At 37.8% G+C, this 18,242-nt stretch overlaps 1 protein-coding gene across 1 annotated transcript in view; it reads right to left on the bottom strand.

Moving 5' to 3' along the window:
• Positions 1-18,242, bottom strand: part of CAPS2 (calcyphosine 2) — a 119,093-nt gene that overhangs the window by 55,624 nt on the left and 45,227 nt on the right. The window contains exons 14-16 of the mRNA XM_044679188.1: positions 15,115-15,269; positions 10,416-10,535; positions 7,531-7,627 (exon numbers count right to left, since the gene is read on the bottom strand). Of these exons, the coding sequence (XP_044535123.1) occupies positions 7,531-7,627; positions 10,416-10,535; positions 15,115-15,269 (372 nt within the window). The remainder of the gene's footprint in view (positions 1-7,530; positions 7,628-10,415; positions 10,536-15,114; positions 15,270-18,242) is intronic.

Genomic DNA, 18,242 nt, shown 5'->3' with positions numbered 1-18,242 from the left:
AAGAAGGAGGAGGAGGAAGAAAAGGAAGAGGAGGAGGAGAAGGAAGAGGAGGAGGAAAAGGAAGAGAAGGAGGAGGAGGAAGAGGAGGAGGAGGACGAAGAGGAAGAAGAGGAGGAGGAGGACGAAGAGGAAGAAGAGGAGGAGGAGGAAAAGAAAGGAGAAAAGACAGGGAAAGAGAAATAGCCAAAGAGTGTGTGTGTGTGTATGACACACACAGGCATTCCTATAAAAGAGATACAGAGGGTCCCAGAGTTGGAGTCCACCGGCTCTTATCAAAAGAGGATTAAAATGGAAAGTGTGTTAAAGTGCAAAAAGTTGGGATCAGAATGTGGGCATTTAAATCAACAACTTAGTGAGACTTCAGATAAATCATTGAAACTTCTGGATCTCAGTTTCCTCCTCTGTAAGAGTGGATTGGACTTAATTGCCATCTAGCTAAAGGTCTATGATCCTGTGAATCTCTCTGAACCTCAGTTTTCTTATGTGTAAAATGGAGTTAATAGAGATTTCAATGACCTATTCCACAAAATTATTGTGATAACTAATGAGAAATACATGAAAAGACTTTGTAACTAAAAAGCATTGGAGGGAAAGAAATTAAAGGTATGAGGCAGACAGAGACAATAAAAACTATTCATTTGCTAATGACACATTTGTTTATTTAGATATAACTAGACAATCAGCCAAGCTGCTAATTGAAACAATATCTTTATCAAGAATGTAGGCTAAAAAATAAAGCTAAAATTAACAATATTTCTGTATAATAGTAACAAAACACAAAGGCTATAACAGAAAGAGTAATACCACTCAAAGTACTTATAAAATGCCTAAAATAATTAGCAATCTGTTGGGGCACAAAAAATACTCACATAAACTATTAAATTATATAAACAATTAAGTTATATATGATATATTATTGTATATATATAAAATTATATATAATTAAATTATATAAATTATTAAATTATATAAACTAACTTATATAAACAATTTTTAAAAACTTCTTAAAGAATAAATTGACTTAGAATATTCAGTACTCATGAGTAGGTCATACCAATACAATAAAAATGGCAATGCTACCGAAATTATTTAATACTTTTACTTCTACACTAGTCCAATTACCAAAAGGATATTTTCAAGAACTTCTTTAGAGGCTGCCAGGTGGCCATCTGGCCCCCTACACTTCCTAGCTAGGTGACCCTGGGAAAGTCACTTAATCCAGATTGCCTAGTCCTTATCTCTCTTCTCCCTTCCCAACGATATTCAGTATAGACATGAAGACAGAAGGCTCGAGTTTTGAATAAAACTTCTTTAAAATAATAAAATTCATTTGGAGAAATGAAATTTCTAGAACATTAAGTCACTTACTCCCCTTTGTCTAGCCCAGTGATTCCCAAAGTAGGCGCTACTGCCCCCTGGTGGGTGCTGCAGCAATCCAGGGAAGCGGTGATGGCCATAGGTGCATTTATCTTTCTTATTAATTGCTATTAAAATTTTTTAAAAATTAACTTCCAGGGGTGCTAAGTAATTTTTTCTGGAAAGGGGGCAGTAGGCCAAAAAAAGTTTGGGAACCACTGGCTCTAGCCCATACTGCTCTTCTGCCTTAGAATCAATACATAGTGTTGATTCTAAGATAGAAAGTAAAGGGTAACAGAAAAATAAATAAAATGACAAAGCCACAAATCCTCTGCTGTTATTTTTAAATAAATATAGCCTAAATAGTTGAAGATATCAGAAAGATGGAAAATCAGGATAATAGTGTCATAGATATAGAGTTGGAAGGAAACCCGGATAGTTCAATCTCCCCTTTTTTATAAATGAGAAAATTGAGACCCAGAGACATTAAGTGACTTCTCTAAGGTCACAGAGATAATAAGTTGACAGAGTCAAGATTCCAAGCCAAGTTGTATAACCCCAACTTTTCCAACTACAATATAATGCCATAAACATTAAGTTTGTGTGTATGCTTTAAAAAGAATGTATGTGCAGGATAGTTTTGTTTTGAATGTCTATGTCATAAATATGATATGCTTCCTAAAATTAGCTTCACCTATTATGATATGTATCAAACAAATCTCGATATCATTACTTAGTTTCAAGCATTTTTTTTCCAAATTACAATTTAAAGAAGAATCTTGTACTTTTAGGGAAATGGCCTTTTCTTACCTGCAACTGAAATCAGGCTTTGCTGATATGTCTTAGAGACCAGCAAATTTCCACTCTGCCAATAATGTTTTCCAGTGCCATTAAACAGAAATGCCTTTTGGAAGTCTGATTTTTATTAAGTGTTACAGAGTTTTTTTCTTTGATGGGACATTTAAGTCAAAGAAAACGAGATGGTTTCCTAGAAACTGTCAATATGTTGCATAAAAGTTTAATTTGTAAGTGACTGCTAACTGTAAACAATCCATATGCTGGAGAGATCTACAGGTAAAGTACTAGTCACAATATATGTGATGAAAAGTTTAATTTTGCTTTTTTTCTAGTGTTATAAGATCCATAAAGCTCAATATATGTTCTTCTGTCATCAAAATGGAAAAGGAAGCTTTCTTTTTCTTACCAAATGCTTATATATCCCAAAATATTATAATTATGAGCCAAGTTTTTTAGAGGAGGTAGATTTTGGGGGAAAAAAAGACAAAATGCTTCAATCATCTGTCTGAATTAAGAGTAAGAGGGAAAGATAAAAAATAAATATAAAAAGCAAGTTCTTGTCAACATTTCAATCTATATTCTGGCCATCTAATAAAGACACAGGCATGAGGACAAAACTCCTTGGAAAGAGGAGAAAAGAAACAGATGAATAGGGGGAAAAGGAAACAAGATAAGAGACATAATAGGATAGACAGTTGGAAGTGGCAACTGGCTCTTTTAGTGCTGAAAAGAGTGGGTTGAGTAGCCCAACCTGGGTTAGAGCAGAGACAAAAAACCTGAACAGAATGAAGTGACATGTAATTTGATTTTTTTAAAAAAAGTTCAGTTATTACTTGGGACATAACTCTGATGGAAGTGGATTCCTACTACCACATGGTTAAATCTTAGATCTGATCTCTTTGGTCCCAGAGAGTAAAAGAAGGACTAAAAACTGAAAAGAAGCAGATTTTTTTTTCTCAATGGAAGGAAAAACATCTTGAAAATTAAAGATCCTCAGAGGCTCTAAGACCATTTGTTGGAACTGTTATAGAGGAGATTCTGTTTCTGGTATGGTTTAGAATAAATGACCCAAAAGATCTCTTCCAATTCTGATATTTTAAGATAATAAACTATTGGCAATCTCCATAAGGAAATAAAAATAGGTTAAACTGCTTTCATTACAACTTAATGTTCATCATGAATCATGTAACCATGGAAAAACATTCTTAATTAATTAATTAAAATTTCCAAATTAAAAACAAACAAAAAACAACTTAATATTCATTCACATGGGCTGTGGCCAGAGATAGTTAAGTGGTCCAGTGGATAGAGCACTGGACCTAAAATCAGGAACATATGAAGTCAAATGCAGCCTCCAATCGTGCTATCTCAAATCCTTGAATGCAGTTCTGGTAAGACTGAATATTCTCCAAGAACCATCCTTATTTATCACACAGAGGCCCGTCACCAGTAGACTGGCTATCTAATGAGGAATTCTTTTGACCATGGAACCCCATGAAAGTCAGAAAATATTTTCAATGGGCGTAAGTGCTATGTAGCTCCATATGCTTCTGTAGGGATAACGGCAGTGTTGGGAAATGGCCCAGATGGTGCCTAGAATCACATCATTTTTAGACTTCCTGGAAACTTCAGTTTGATTGTTTGTACTTGGTGTGAGAGATTCCTGCCCAGTCACCACCAGTGAGGCTCTTTCCATTTGTTATTGCTAGAGCAGCTAGTTCTTATCAATTTGAACATTCTCGCTATAAACCAGGGGTTCTCAGCCTGGAGCACACAGACTCCCACCATCCCACCCTTTCAAAGGATTCATGGATAAATTTCAGAGGTCCATGAACATGTAAGAGGGGAGAGGAAGAAATGGAATCTTTATTTTCCATTTATATTTTTATATTTATAACTTTTTATTGTCTTATATTTTATAATTTATAAATATGTGATATTTATAATCACTAATCAAGAGTTAGTATTTCCTTCATTTTTAAATGTAGGCAACAAACATTCTCATATAGGGTTCCATAGGCTTTACCAGACTGCAAAAAGCATCCAAGATAAACAAAGAAGTAAGAACTCCTGATATAAATGAAGCCAGCAGAAAGAAAGACATTTTCAGGAGATGATTCACAAATACTCCTTGAAGAAGCAATGTGAGTTTGGCCGAGTGGGTTTTATCCTATTCCCAATGACTAGAAGAAATATTACATGGGCCACATATTTCAGTATTATAAGTATTTATAAGAAAGATCACCATAAAAATAATTGCAGCTTACACACCAATATCAGTTGCTGAGGCTAAAGGGGGTAGAAAAATTCTTGGAGAAAATTTGATAATATGCACCAAAATAAAACTAAAACACACTGAGAGTTGGTGACTTCAATAAAATGTGGTAAAAGAGATAAGCAGAAGTATGGGGGAAATTGTGGTTTATAAAAAAAATGAGAGAGGGCAAAGAATTCTAGATTATATCAAACCTGCCACTTGTGTCTATGTCACAAATATTTTCTTCAAAAGACAAATGAGTAGGTGCTGGCCATGGTAAGCATCACATAATATCACAAAGAATAAAATTGACTACAGTAGCTCAGATGTAGCAAATTAGAGGCACAGTGGGGGAAGAGAAGAGCAATCTGCTTCAATAATGCACATGGCAGTAAAGGAAACAGGAGAATTTTAAAAAGAATTGCATTCTGGGGCCATTTAGTATAGGACCCACTATTTCTGCATTGCTCAATAAAATGAAGAGAAGGAGTGCATAGTGCAATGTTCCTAATAAGGACCAAATGGTTGGTTCAGATCCTGAATGTCATTACCTATTGAACCTTGGGCAAGGGACATGTCCCTGGGACTCAGTTTCTTTATATATAAAAGGAAGAATATTAGAATAGATAACATCCAACTTGAGGGCTCTTAATATGACCATTAACTATATTCATTATATCATTTATATTTTATTATATATAAATTATATAATTTACAATTATATAATTAATTATATTATATTATGTTAACATTAATATAACCATTAACTAATTGGTCTTATTTGTTTTACTATTTCAATATAATTGGCCATAGTGGCTATATTTCATAATAGCTATATTCTGAAATAATATCAATTAAATTCAACATCTTTTCAAAATACATCCTTTGAAATCCTATGTATTTTATTTTATATATTTAAAAAAAAACATTATTCTGAGGAGGAGCACAGAGGCTTCCCTAGACTGTCAAAGGTCCCAGGGCACAAAAGGCTAATAACTCCAGTTATAGGTTTTACAAGCTTATAAATCATATGATCCTATGACTCTAGATCATCAAGAGAATATTAAAAAGCTATGGTTAGGGGGCAGCTGGGCAGCTCAGTGGATTGAGAGCCAGGCCTAGAGACAAGAGGTCCTAGGTTCAAATCCGGCCTCAGACACTTCCCAGCTGTGTGACCCTGGGCAAGTCACTTGACCCCCATTGCCCATCCTTACCACTCTTCCCCCTATAAGTCAATACACAGAAGTTAAGGGTTTAAAATAAAAAAAATTAAAAAAGCTATGGTTAGCATTTGATGTTTAATGAGGCAAGGATTTATAAATTTTATAATGCTTTCTATCAAAAAAGATAAGAAATTAAAGGGCTATTGTTTAAAAGGATAAGCTTCTGTTATCTAGAAAATTCATTTATTAAAATATTTCATTCCCTGATCATACTGGATTAATAAGGCATTACTGAATAATGATCTTGGGAGAGCCAATTTTATAGAAGACTATAAAAGTCATATATATCTCACATTTGTGAACTATAGCTATAATCTGCTTTCACTTTGACCAAAACATCCTGGGCCAGTTCCAAAAGGAAGAAACCACTGGCTCAAGCAGCCCTCTCCTCATATGCAAGGGACCACCCTCAATTCTTTTCAGGCTGGTCCAGTCTATTTATATTAGGGAAAAGGAGGCTGTTTTTTTCTCTGTGGGGGCTCTACTCTGTATTTTTCTTTAGGTGGGTAAGTAGCTATAGCCGATAATGCAAGGGAAGCAATAAAAGGAAACTCAGTCCTCTCCAAGACTCTCCAATGGAAGTCTATGAAAATCTGCCATCAGTCTCTCCTCCTCCCACCATCTTAGTCATCCTTCGAGTGTTTTAAGCCTTTGCTGCCTCTGGAAGAGAAAGGCTTTCAATAAATATGCCTTTATCAATATTCCTTTCCTTCATTTATCCCAAACCTGGATAGTTCAAATTCACTTAAGTCATGTAACAGCAAAACAATATTTCTTAAAAGAGACTCCTAATTAGAAAAATCCTGTTATTGGTGACTTTGAGTGGTTTTTACCAAAGGTAAGTCCTTGAAAGGACTTCATTACAGTCAGATAGCCCTGGTAATGCCACAATGAATATTAGTTTCCTAGACTAAAAGATTCCAAGTTCTTTGTGAAGGGATAGATAAAGAGGAGAAGGAGAGGGTTAAAAGGTACTGTTCTCTCTCCTTATATCTCATCCAACTTTTAAGCCAAATCATTCATAAGAGACAGCAAGAACACCAACTCATTTAGAGACTAGATGCCAAGTCAAGATGGTTAGTAATCTAAGATAAAAGGACGTTAAAAACTTTTTTAAATGTTTTCCCAAATTGCCAGTATAAACTTTGCCCTAAAATGTTATCACTTTTGTATTTAAGTCAACCAACAAATCAAAGACCAAAGACAATTTGGCAACAAGACAAATTACCTCACATCAAATTCCAGGTTGCAGGTAAAAAAGGTGATGTGACTTAAAATGGGACAATTAGAAAATGGGAATAATAATTTGCTTTCAATATATTTATCAATTTTGTAATTTTTAACCTCATGTTTCAAAGCATAATAATCCAAACCATTTTAAGTCTGGGATGAATTTATATAGAAAACCAAAATAATTACAATAACTCTGGTTTGAAGAATAAAAGAGAGAATTTCAACCTGTGTTAAAACAATTGTATATCTACAGCTGCTCATATATGTTCATTTTAACAAAGAGGTGATCATACTCATGCATCTGAGTAAATGATCTTTCCTTTTTCTCCACCTGATCTTTAGCTATGAAGGTAGAGAGAAATATTTATGTAGATGGGCCCAACTTTACTGTCTACTTTGCTTTTGATTATACAAATTCCCATCCAATTAGTTCCTTAGCAGAAAATAAAAATCTGTGGACTAAATAGATTTGGAATAAAATATTCTGAAGGGGAAAAAAAGACAACAGTACCACTTTCAGAAAATTTCAAAAATGGGCAAACAGGGCCTCAACTTCAGACTAAGAATATTAACAGCTAACAATAAATTACAACAAATTACCACAACATTATGGATGTAAATAACTGCCTATAAAACAGATGTATTTGAGCTTCTATCACTTACCTGCTATTACATAAGGATGTTTCTTTGCACAATAGAATTTTCTAATTTCTACCATGTCCACGCTACCAGTTTTGGTGAAGTCTAATTTCATATAGGCCTAAACAAATAGAAAATGATAACAATTAGCCCCAAATCACAGGAAATAGTAAGTAAATAATTTTGGTTTTGCTTTAAACAAGGTGTTCCTAAAGTTTTAAAATGGCATTTAGGGCAGGGAACAGGACAGGTACAGCCAGAAAAATCTATCTGGCCTCTGCCTAACTTCACCTACTCAAACTTTAGACAAGTCTTAACCTCTGTAGACACTTTAGCATCATCATCTGTAAAATGATGGAATTGGACTAGATGATGTCTAAGGTCTCTTCTAGATCTAGATGGTCTATCTATGATGATAATAAACTTATGTAACTTTACTGGTAGAGGGTGTGTAACTAGAAAAATGAGGTTGTGGATATTTTTTTTCTCTCTCCAAATCGCACAAGCATGTACATATAAATTGTCTCCCGTGTTTCCATTTTTCATTTCATTCTCCAGAGGTGAATATTTCCGAGTTATTCTTCAAATATTAAATCTGTAACTGTATATAATGTTTTCTTGGTTTACATATTTCACTCTTCACTATCTCATGTAGTTCTTTGCAAGTTAAAAACAAAAATTAATCTGCTCATCATTGCTTATAGCACAGAGATTGTGGCTATTATGCAAATTATTAAATACAGTATCACTCAATTAATACAGGTATCTAATAGTTATCAATCATAATAGTTATTGTGTTCAACATGACTCTAAATAACAGAAAAGATCTTAAGGATATGAGGATCCTCCTTCTACCAGTTAGATAGGAGTTAATAATATTCTTATTTTGCAAATAACAAGAGCCATCTTGACTTATATAAGATACTATCTCAGAATAACTACTACAACTACATTTTGAAAATCACAATTCTATCTTTTCTTCCCTCTGCAGAGGAAGCCGACTAGTGCAGAATAGAGCACTGGGTCTGGTTCAGAGAGACTCAAATTTGAATTCAGCCTCAGACACTTACAGAGAGAGAAACAGAGAAAGAAACTAAGCGTTTCCTCAATCATCAAGTGAGGATAAGAAGTTGTTGTGAGGACAAAATGAGACATTATTCCTAAAGTGTTTTAGCCCAATGTCTGGCACAGATTTAATAAATACTTATTCTTTTCCCACTCTTTCACTAAGAAAAGCTACAATGCATCTCCTCAGTCTCCCCGAGGACAGAAGGTCTAAAGAATCACTGGGGGAAGGAAGAGAAAAAAAGTGGAAGCAACAATCTCCCTTCCCAGCCATACTCCTGCTACCATATTGCAGGTGAAATGGCAGAACACAGGATTTCAAACTCAGCAACAGGAAGACAGAGCGTGTTAGTCTTGTGTTTGTTGTATGCTTCTACTCTACCTTTATAGAACTGGCAAATGGAAAATTTGTTAGCTGAAAGTAGTTTCCTGGTCAGTAAAGATTTCACTTTTCAGGCTGGGATTAATCTCCCATATAATTGCTCAGATAAGTCTACTGGAAATTGCTACCAAGAATCACAGTAATGAACAGAGGGTCCACTTCAGTCAGGGCTTGGTTGTACCTATCTAATTTCCCTCTCCTACTTGAAGAAGACGAACAATCAACTCAACTCAATAGAGGAAAAGGACAATAATGAGAGGAAGGAGGCAATGAATCTAGAATGTAGTTGTCTGTCACTGATCCTCGAATTATAGTAATCATGGAATAGCTTCCTGGAAAAAGTCTTCTGTGGCAAGAATGAATCAGAGGTAATTTCCTAGAAAGGTGGTGGGAGGATTGATTCTCTAATAGTGACAGAGCAGTAACATTGAACTAGCAGCTAAAGACTCCAGAGCAGTCAGAGAACATAGAATCAGAAAGGTCCAAATTAGAATCTCCCATATTATACTCAAAAGAGTGAAGATGTCCAGGATTTTTTTTTAAACCCTTCCCTTCTGTCTTGGAGTCAATACTGTGTATTGGCTGTGAGGCAGAAGAGTGATAAAGGGTAGGCAATGGGGGTTAAGGGACTTGCCCAGGGTTGTCCAGGATTTTTAAAAGAGTGAAGAACCCAGATTTGGTCAACGCTTACTTCTATTACTAAAATGAAGAAGAGTCCCCATTCCAAGTAATGAAATGCCTGGGCACTAGTCACTCTTGCCATACAGTTGTAGGAATCTTGGAAGTTATTGAGTCCTTTTCAATGCTATGTTCAAGGTTACACAAAAAAATAAAAGGACTGAGATTACAGTTAAGGTCTTTTGACTCAAAATTCAGTATTCTTTTTTACCATTTTGGCAACTTTTTCCAAAGCTCTCATTTGTTATGGCTGTTATTAATGTTTTTGAGAGTGTGTCTCCCAATGTCACCCGTGCTGGAAATATAGCGTTCGGTGAGGGGCCCCAATCTCACTGTCGATGAGCACGGAGGCTTTGACCTGCTATGCTTTTGGCCTGGGGCAGTACAGCCTTCTTTGAGCTGCCTGATGTCCTCCTCCCTCTGCCAGTAGCTCACCACATTAGTGCCAAACTTAGGGCAGACGCCCAACCAGCCAAGTGACATCCAATGAACTCAACAGGTTCAGCGACCTTAGTAGCAAAGATTAAAGGCATGTGCCACCATACCAAACCCAAATTCCTCTAAGAGCAAAAGGATGTTTAGCTTCCATCTTAATATCTAACATAAGCACTGCAAAAACCAGCTTGTTATGCTTGTAAATATCTATATTAAAGATACCATGTGATCAATTCCATTACAAATCCAAAAGAAATAAACAAAATATTTTAATTTCTCAAATATTGATGAAGAATCTAATTCTCTATTTGATATAATCATTTTGAAAGGTTGCTTAAAGAAAACTTACTTTTCGAAGAAATGTTTTTCTGTATTCATTCATTTCACCAAAAATGGCATGTCTGAATTCTCTGCAATCAACTTGACCATTACCATTGATATCCAGAATTGACCACAAAATCTCAAAGTCCTAGAAATTAAAACCAATAAGCTCTGTAATTTAAATACATCTTTTAAATAATCATCACAACAAAAGCTACCAAACTAAATTACAGCTGGAAGTAAACAGGTTATTTAGATACTGTGGAGACTCTTTTAGTGGAAAAAAATCATTTTTGTGATGACAATAATCATTTGCCTCTTCAATTTATCTGTTTTATAGCTAAAATTTTACTGTGCAATGAAGTCATTTTGATCTGTTACAAGTAAAATATATGAGTATATTGGTTAACAGAGAATTTGAATAAATCTTAATTTTTTCCATCAATATTAATTACCCACAATTCCTATGTAATGGTAACGTGACTAATAAGGAAGTTATGTTTTACATGACTGCACATGTATAACCTATCAAATTGCCTCCCTTTTCAGTAAGGGGAGAGGGGACGATGAGGGAGAGAGAATTGGGGACTCAAAATTATTTTAAATGGATAGTAAAAATTGTATTTACATGTCATTGGAAAAAATAGAGTATTTAATTTTTTTTTAATTTAAAGAAATGGGGGGCAGGTGGGTAGCTCAGTGGATTGAGAGCCAGGCCTAGAGACGGGAGGTCCTAGTTTCAAATCTGAACTCAGACACTTCCCAGCTGTGTGATCCTGGGCAAGTCACTTGACCCCCATTGCCTACCCTTACCACTCTTCTGCCTTGGAGCCAATACACAGTATTGACTCCAAGATGGAAGGTAAGGGTTTAAAAAAAAATTATAAAAAAAATAAAAAAAATAAAAATTTAAAGAAATGCACGTAATGGCTCTAATCATGAACTCTCTCCTCCCCCATGTGATATAATTACTCCACGTGCAATTGGAATGAGCAGGGAATCAAACTGGGCTCCCCTTAGCCATACTCTGACCCGGCTCCATCAGTGCTTGGATGTTAAAACTTCAGCACATGAAGGAGAGCACAACAAATCATTACTACTCTTCTCATTGTCTATAGAAAAGCTGCTACATCAGTGCTACATTTTGAGGGACAGCTAGAGAGCCAGGAGAGAGAGACAGGAGGTCCTGGGTTCAAACAGGTCTCTGACACTTCCTAGCTATATAATCCTAGGCAAGTCACTTAACCCGAATTGCCTGGCCCTTATTGCTCATCTGCCTTGGTACTAATACTTAGTTTCAAGTCTAAGAAAGAAGATAAGGGGTTTTTTGTGTTTTTTTTTAAAGATACACTATTTTGACTATAAAATAGACTTTAATTTTAGTTATGTAAAAATCAAAAATTGGCAAAACTGTGTTCCTTTTTTTGATAGAAAGCATTTTGAAAATATGCTTAAATTCATCTTATACAATGATTTCCTCCACCTATAGAATACTGGGATTATCAGCTTTAAAAAAAAAAAAAGCAGGACTAGATATCTTCTCTGATAATTCAGAAGGCAGGTTGGCATTTTATAGAAAGACTTTGATGCACAAGAGGTGCAGTTTGGAATGAGTTCTTACTGATCCTGGAATTTAATTAAATTAATCTGGTATTAAAAAGAAATCTGTAATATTGTGAGAGAGAGACAGAGACAGACAGACAGACAGACAGACAGACAGACAGAGGCATAGAGACAGAGACAGAGACAGAGACAGAGAGATTGAATGAAGGAGAGAGGAGGGAGGGAGGAAGAGATAGAGAAAGATATGGACAGACAGAGACAGAGACAGAAACAGAGAGAATAAGCATTTACATAGCACCTACTGTGTCAGGTTACAAATAATATTACAAATAATAATTATCTCACTTAACCCTCACAACACCATTTAGGTAGGTGCTATTACTATGCCCATTTTACAGTCAAAGAAATTAAGACAAAGGTTAAATGGCTCGTCCAGGGTCACGTGCCTAGTAAGTGTCTGAGGTTGGATTTGAACTTGGCTCTCTTCCTGTTTCCAGACCTAGGGCTCTATTCAGTGTGCCCTCTAGCTGCCTGCTTATCAGTTTAATTATTATGAAATTCACTTGTGCCATTTAATTATTTACAAATGATCTGTTAACAGTGATTCCAGTAAATAGAAACTAAGATAATTTTTTACTTTCTATAATTTTCTAGCACGTGTGTGTGTGTGTGTGGGGGGGGGATTGTACCCAGTAAGTGCATAAATGTTTTTTCACTCATTTATAACATGTAATCTGTTACATTTCTTTACCGCGCCTGTGTTTTCTGCCCAGAGAACACGTGTTCTGTCTAACGTAAAATACCACATGCTGTTTCGGGATATTCTTACTATATTCCACTCCTATTAGTCGCCCAGTGTCACGGTGTGACACGCTGCATACGAATCTAATCACACAAATGAGAGCGCACGTATACATACACGCGAGCACATGTGTGTGCGTGTACATGTCGGCTCTCTGCACGTGGGTACCTGCACGGTTGTGGGGAGTCACGCGCCGGGGTAAGGCATCCCGAAGGGCGCCGGGCGGCAAGGCTGAGGGCAGGGAGCCGGTAAGGCGCTGCACCTCACGGGGAAGCCAGAGAAGGGCTCCTGAGGCTGCGCACAGGCTAAACTTGAGCCACGGGACGTCTGCGGGACAGCAAAGGGATAGATGAGAGGGCAGCTGAGGGTCGGGGCGGGAGGGGAGGGGAAGAATCCTCGGAAGGGAGATGGCGCTGAACCCTGGGAGCTGAGGGGGTCCAGAGAAATAGCCCAGAAGGAGAGCTGAGAAGACGCGGGGGACAGAGCCTTGAGGGGCTGTGAGGGTTCCGGGGGGCTGATGTGACGCAGCGCAGGAGCCCGAGGAGGAGCGGTCCGAGAGGTAGGAGGGGGCCGTGTCCCAAAACTCTGCAGAGAGGACGGCGCCAGGTGGTAGCGGGTGATGGATGGCGGCGTCCAAGGCAGGCGTGGATCCAGAGAAGGCCGCTGAGTCCGGAGGTCCCTTTGGAGGGGGCCGCGGGGATGAAATGATCACGTGCGGAGCCGGCTATCCAGGCTCGAGGAGAAGTGACGGGACAAAGGAGAGGCACAACGGGGTCTGCTCAGCACAGAACAGGGAGAACGAGCCAAGGCTGAGGCTGGGCCGCACAGTGGGGATGCGAACGGGGGACCCGAGACTCAGGAGAGGAGACTGGGACACCGCTGAATTGGTTCTCCAAGATGGGGAGAAGAGAAGAGAGCGGGGGATATGGCCCGGGACAGAATCACGCTTAAAATGGGGGCCGAAGTTCTCGATGTAGACAAGAGGAAGGGAAGGAAGGAAGGGAAGACGGGGAGAGGTGGCCATTCAACAGCAGGACGGCACGAGGGAAGGCTGGAATCCTTGAAGGCGCGGAGTGCCCCGGTGGGTGAGAACCACCTCAAGGACGGAACCAGCTTTGCGAGGGGCTGAGGAGGGCGGAGGGAGGGACAGCCCTGGAAATGGAGTGTCGGCGAGAAACTGAAAGAAAGCCCATTTGGCTGGACTATAAGAAGTCTGAAGGGGAGAAGCCATAGACCGTCCGCGGCATGCCGAGGAGATTCTGAAATCCCATTCTGCACACGCAGGACCATCTCCAACAAACTATGGAAAAGGAGATTCACGTTTCCCATTTTCCCCAATAGATGAAGGACAAAGCAGGAGGGTTTGCCCGCACCAGGTAATGGATTTCCCATCTCCTTGGCTCTTCCCCCTCTAAGCAGCTCCATGATGATGCCAAAGTGAAATGAGGAAGAACATGGCTCCTTAAACAGGGGCCATTCTCTTTTACATGTCTTCATTTATTGAATAATATCTCTTCTACATCTCTGTGCAGATCTTCTGTATCTCTACTCACAAACCTCAAAGATTTATCCTTTCTCCTTCCTTTGCTGGATGAACATGCCACTCTGCAAGCTCTGCTCTTGTTTTAATCATGAGAATGCCTTTAAAGCCAAACTTCTCAATGAAACCTCCCGCCCCCACGTTGCCCTTTGCTTTGCCAGATCATGTGTGCCATTAACCTGTACTATTCCCATTACAATCATCTGTGGATGTGACTTATTCCTCTAGGAGACAGTAAGCTCCGTGAAGGCAGTGACCGTGTGACCTAAATTTTCTATCATTCTATCATGCTCAGTACACAGTAGGTACTAAATGTTTGCCGAATTGAATTCTAGGTGCTGGACCCATCTAAGAGACAATGTAGGCAATCTAGTTTGGCTGAAATGTAGAGCCTGGGGAGAGGAGGCAAGAAAGGCAGGGTGGTACCAAATAGAAGAGGGCTCGGGAAGCTGTTTGTTGGGGGAGAAGAGAGGGAGACACAATATTTTCCAAAGAATTAGTGATCCAGATGAATCTAGGGAAAGACTAGCAAGAGAGTCTTCTGGGGAAAGCCTGCACTCAGAAAGGTCAGTTAGGAAGGAGGCTGCAAAAGTCGAAGCTTGGAGGACAAAAGGGACTAAGCTCAAGTAAGAGCATGGAGAGGAGAGACTTCTCCAAAGGATAACCAAAATGGCTTTTTAATTGTTTTGTCTGGTTTTACCAACTCCATACAGCAAGTAGAGGATCTAAAGAGGAGAATGAGCTTAAGGGGGAAAAAATGCTATTCCCAAAGTGTACAAAACCAAAAAGGAGCGATGCAGATTGCTTTTCTGCTGGACATACCTTTTCAGGCAGCTCTAAGTGAAATGCTTTTAAGGCCTGCTTAAAATTGGCCTTACACAGAAGTCCATTCCCTTTCTTATCCAATTGCCTCAAGTGTTTTCCAAATCCTGTCAGAATACGAACAGCTTTTTGATGTAATTTCTCTTTCAATATATCTGTTCAGCAAGAAAAGAGATAAAATAAAAACTAAAAAATTTATTCAGTGAATGAATCAAATTGTAGTTGTTTTCTGCATGAAAATGGCATGGCTGAGGTAATCCATGTAGAGAATAAAGAATTATAGCTAACATTCATATTGTACTTACTATTGTATTATGTCTGACCCCCACTTTCACATTCTAGAATCTTTATCCTCCTGCATCTGAAGAGATGCAAACCAACCTCTCTTGCTAAAAATCTCTCTTCCTTATAACACTATGTATCAGGGATTGTGATAAGAAGTATTTATGATTATTATTTCAATTGTTCCTTACAACGACCTTGGGAGGTAGGCGCTATTATTATCCCCATTTTCCAGATGAAGGATGCTGAGGCAGACAGATGTGGAGTGCCTTGCCCAGGCTCACACACTAATAAGTTTCAGAGGCTATATCTGAACTCATCTTCCTGACTCAGGGTCCCCTTATCCAATGTGTCCCCTAACCCGTATATGAAGCCAAAAGGGCACATGGATTTACAGTCAACCCCTGCCCACTGTCCACATTGGCAAGTTGTTAACTATTTCTAGACCACTAAAGAAAGTAACCTATTTATGAAATTTGAAGGCTCCCATGTTTTTCACCACAGAGGCTTAGTTCAATAATCTGGCAAACAAACCAGAGCTGTTAGCACCACCCTGTGGCTGAAATTTTATTGTACAATTTTGGAGGGGAATGGCTCTTTAATCAGTGTAGAAATCGTACTTTGTGTCAAAAATCAAATCTTACTGTGTCGTCCCTGTTAAGGAATCCCCATCTATGAACTTGCCATACTCTTTGATCACTTTCCTACTTCTTGGATGCTGCCAAAAAAGCTATTTGAAAGAATGACCATGATGATATGTTGATGGCATTGATAGTTCTAAATGACTTGAACTCCATAAATCAGTCAACAAGAATTTGTTTACCCCCACACCTCCTATATGCCAGGAACTGATGTTACTTCTCTAACGCCATGTTGGAGGAACAAATAACAGAGATATATTTAAAATAATTTTCCTTGCCAAATTCCATCCAGGGTCATGTTCTTAGATCCCTTATTTTTCATCCATACCCAGGGGTAAACTTGTTTACTTTAAAGTCAATATGCTGCTTTAGCCTCAGGATATGGGATAGAAATAAATTCATTTCTTAACAATTGTTATGTTTAGTAAATTAAAAGAAAAAGAACAGAAAAACTGCTAGTTATAAGTAGCAAGTAACAAAATATGACTAGAGTTTGTTTAATGGGAAACAGAATACTTAATCTGATTTAGTTAATGAATCTATGGTGGTGTATATCATAAAGAATGACAAGGAATACACTTGAGCTCATTTATCAAACAGTAGCAGTTCAAGTCTCTTTCCACTGTTTCAACTATGTGCTCCCAAATTGAGGTGAGCCTCAAAAAGAAACCATGTCTTCCTAAAGGAAATGAGCACCTTTCTAACACTTGAACAAGAGAGGATTAAGTACAGTAAGTAACAGACCCAGAAACTAATTCAAGAAGGGGAAGAAACTTGATTCTTGGTGCCGGAGGTGAAAAATCAATACATGAAATAAAGTCCTCAAAAGCAAAATAGAATGTGAGTAATCAACAAACAGTACACCACCAAAATCAGGGATACTGGCCCCTTTTCTGTGAGACATGCCAATAAAACAAAATACTGTTACGACTTGTTAAAAATCTGCCTGACAGTGGAAGTCTGTGTCCTTTCTTGTCCAACTTTTCCCAATTCTGTCAAAATAGAAACAGTCCTTTGATGCAATTTCTTATCATATGCAGTCTGAAGGTTGGATTTAGCGGATGCATTAGTTGTACTGATTTAAAAAATAAATTACTCCTTATAAGAAAAAAAAAAGGAAAAGAAATGGAAAAGGATTAGGGATGATATACTGGGAAATAAAGGTGATATAAAAAGTACATGAGTAAAAAAAAATTTAAGATATTTGTTCAGATTGAATGTCCTGACATTCAGAGGGGAAAGAGAGAGAGAGAGAGTCATCAGGGAATTAAGAAGCATTTTTCCCCTCTTGTCTTTAGTTCTGCCAGTTTAATTTCCCTGAATCATAAACCTACTAATGCCACTCTACATCTCAAAACTCTTCAGTGATTGCCTATTACCTAACTAATAAAATCCAAAGTTTATTTTCTGATATATAACAGTTCTGCAATTTAAGCCTCTCCACAGTGTGGTGATGTCCTACATTTCCAAGTTTATTTCATACTCTTATCCCTCTGCCCCAAATTTAACATTCCTCTAAGCTAGATTACTTATCACTTCCTGGTTATGCCCTGTACTCACCTGCATCTCTATTCTCTCTCTCTTCTACATCTCTATGTAGAGCAGTGATTCCCAAACTTTTTTGGCCTACCGCCCCCTTTCCAGAAAAAATATTACTTAGCACCCCCTAGAAATTAAATTTTTTTTAATTTTAATAGCAATTAATAGGAAAGATAAGTGTATTAATGTTTCTACCTTTTTCTTAAAATATACTAAAGAAAGGTGTAAATTAGAAACATTGAACTTTGAAATTATGAAACTATTTATTGAACTCAAAATAGAATGTAATACAAAAAAAAGTGTGGCCATCACTGCTCCCGTGGATTGCTGCAGCATCCACCAGGGGGTGGTGGCACCCACTTTGGGAATCACTGATGTAGAGATTCTTTATCTCTATTCATAAACTAATTCATAAACTTCATGTAGTTATCCTTCATCTTTCTTTTCTTTGTGAACTCAACACTCTGCAAGCTTTGGTTCCCATGAAACCTCCTCCATAAAATCATCCCTCATCTTCCTCTTTTCAGAAATGACCAACAAGTCAGAAATTACCTTTTTTCATCTTGGCCTGTGCATAAGCCCTTTGATCATGTCTCATTTATGGGACATGTTCATATAAATCAATCAATTAACAAGCATTTATTAAGTACCAATTATGTGGCAAGA

This window comes from Gracilinanus agilis, chromosome 5, assembly GCF_016433145.1.
Source record: "Gracilinanus agilis isolate LMUSP501 chromosome 5, AgileGrace, whole genome shotgun sequence".
In the NCBI taxonomy this organism is placed as follows: domain Eukaryota; kingdom Metazoa; phylum Chordata; class Mammalia; order Didelphimorphia; family Didelphidae; genus Gracilinanus; species Gracilinanus agilis.
Note: the sequence above shows the minus strand (reverse complement) of the source record. Positions and strands in the feature narration are given on the sequence as shown.